At 38.5% G+C, this 2,400-nt stretch overlaps 1 protein-coding gene across 1 annotated transcript; it reads left to right on the top strand.

The window, feature by feature from the left end:
- Positions 1 to 926: 926 nt before the first annotated feature.
- LOC120864623 (olfactory receptor-like protein OLF4) lies at positions 927 to 1,925 on the top strand. Its single transcript, XM_040241654.1, has one exon. It carries the CDS (start codon positions 954 to 956, stop codon positions 1,923 to 1,925), a length of 972 nt encoding a protein of 323 aa, XP_040097588.1. The 5' UTR covers positions 927 to 953.
- The last annotated feature ends 475 nt before the right edge of the window (positions 1,926 to 2,400 follow it).

Below are 2,400 nucleotides of genomic sequence, written 5' to 3'. Positions count from 1 at the left end.
TGGAACACAAGAAAATAAAGTCTTTAACTGTTTCCACTGTTTCCCTATCTATTTGCCAGGAAATGATAGGACCAGATGCCACGAGCTTAGTTTTTTAGATGTTGAGTTTTAAGCCAGCATTTTCAGTCTCCTCCTTCATCTTTGTCAAGATGCTCTTTAGTTCCTCTTCACTTTCTGCCATAAGGATGGTGTCATCTGCATATCTGAGGTTATTGGTATTTCTCCTGGCAATCTTGATTCCAGCTTGTGATTCATCCATCTCTAATCACTGCTCCTTTTATTCATTCCTCTCTCCCACTGGCTTCCTTGTTTGGATCTGAACATGTGGAACCAGCATCTTCCTCAGGTCCTTTGCAGTGATTGTTCCCTCAGCCCTCACTCTAGTGAGTGCCTTCTCCTAGTATCACACTAGGTCCTTCTCTTTCTTTCTTAATGTTTCTTCAAATAAACCCTTGTTTTCAGCCCTTGCCTGAACACTCGGTGTAAAATAATGTTTCCTACTGCTCTCTCCTTTACGCATGTTTCTGTTTTCTTTATACATCTGTCACCTTCTAACATATTATATATTTATTTGAATATCATCTTTTACCATCCTTGGATTGTGAGAGATTTGTTTTTAAATATGTCTAAAATATAGAGATATTATATCCCATATATGTGCACATATTTATCTCTTATAGGTGCTTAGAATATGTATGCTCTCAATATGTTTCTCAATAAAACTGTGAAACATGAACTGCTTGGAAATATGCTCAAATGGGACAAAAACTTTGAGTTAGAGGTGAAATGAGGTATATCCTCGAGGAGAATTTATCTAAATACAACATATTAACATCGATTTTTTGTCAGCAAAACGGAGATTACAGTATTTTAGCTATTTGAGTAATGTCAGTTTGAGTGAAAATTATCATGTTATATATATATATATATTTCCTGATAGTCACATCCGTCATATGGAACCAGAGAACAAGACACAAATTTCAGAATTTCTCCTTCTGGGATTCTCAGAGGAAACAGAACTGCAGCCCATCATCTTTGGGCTTTTCCTCTCCATGTACCTGATCACCATGTTTGGAAACCTGCTCATCATCCTGGCTGTCAGCTCAGACCCCCACCTCCACACCCCCATGTATTTCTTCCTCTCCAACCTGTCCTTTGTAGACATCTGTTTCACCTCCACCATCATCCCAAAGATGCTGCACAGCACTCAGACACAGAGGAAAGTCATTAGCTATGAAGGCTGCATCGTCCAGGTGTATTTTTACTTACTCTTTGCAGGATTAGATGACCTCCTCCTGACTGTGATGGCCTATGACCGGTATGTGGCCATCTGTCATCCTCTGCACTACCTGGTCATCATGAAGCCCTGGGTCTGCGGACTGCTCCTTCTGGTGTCCTGGATCATGAGTGCCTTGTTTTCCTTGTTACACACATTAACGGTGTTGCAACTGTCATTCTGCTCAGACTTGGAAATCCAGCACTTTTTCTGTGAAATCAAATGGTTGATCCAACTTGCCTGTTCTGACCCCTTTCTCAACAACATAATGGTGTATTTTGGATCTGTAATTCAGGGGAGTGTTCCCCTGACTGGTATCCTTTACTCTTACTCTAAAATTTTGTCCTCTATCTGTGGAATCTCATCAGCTAAGGGGCAGTATAAAGCATTTTCCACCTGTGCATCTCACCTCTCAGTTGTCTCCTTATTTTATTGTTCGGCCTTAGGAGTGTACCTTAGCTCTGCTGCTACCCAGAGCTCACACACAAGTACAATTGCCTCGGTGATGTACACTGTGGTCACGCCCATGCTGAACCCCTTCATCTATAGTCTGAGAAATAAAGACATAAAGAGGGCTCTAAAAAGATTCTTTGAAATGGAAACATTTATAAAAGAGCCGTTTGTCCTTGGGCTGAAGGACATGGGCTGAAGAACTGCCAATGATAGCAGGGCTCAAAGCCTCATAGGCACATATGTGAGTCTTTGATTAGATTGCAATAATAGCAAAAGCTTCTTCAATTTATTGCCTGATATTTCCATTTCTTTGATTTCAACTTCTCTATAAAATTTTAAAAACATCCTTGATTAACTTTGATGTTCTCTGTTATCTAAGTTTTTTCTTTGGTCACTTTTCTACTCTCTCAAATTGATTCAAAACCTCATGTGAAACATATATTTAAATTCCCATTTATCTCATGAGACTTCAGACATTTCTTAAGAATAAATTCTTCTGAAATGATACACTTTACACTAATCTTTGTTTTTACTAAAGGAATCATCATGAATTTTTCTACTTCTATGGAAAAAAAATTAACTTGGAAACCAAACCAATTACATAATTTCATAGAAGAGTAAAATATGAAACTACAATCTATCACATTTTAGTTCTTCATACCTTGGAAAGT

This window comes from Oryx dammah, unplaced genomic scaffold (assembly GCF_014754425.2).
Source record: "Oryx dammah isolate SB20612 unplaced genomic scaffold, SCBI_Odam_1.1 HiC_scaffold_5, whole genome shotgun sequence".
In the NCBI taxonomy this organism is placed as follows: domain Eukaryota; kingdom Metazoa; phylum Chordata; class Mammalia; order Artiodactyla; family Bovidae; genus Oryx; species Oryx dammah.
This window is presented reverse-complemented; position numbering and strand designations above follow the sequence as displayed.

Excerpts from the sequence above, each read along its gene's own strand:
- LOC120864623 (XM_040241654.1), top strand. The coding sequence starts at position 954 with ATGGAACCAGAGAACAAGACACAAATTTCAGAATTTCTCCTTCTGGGA.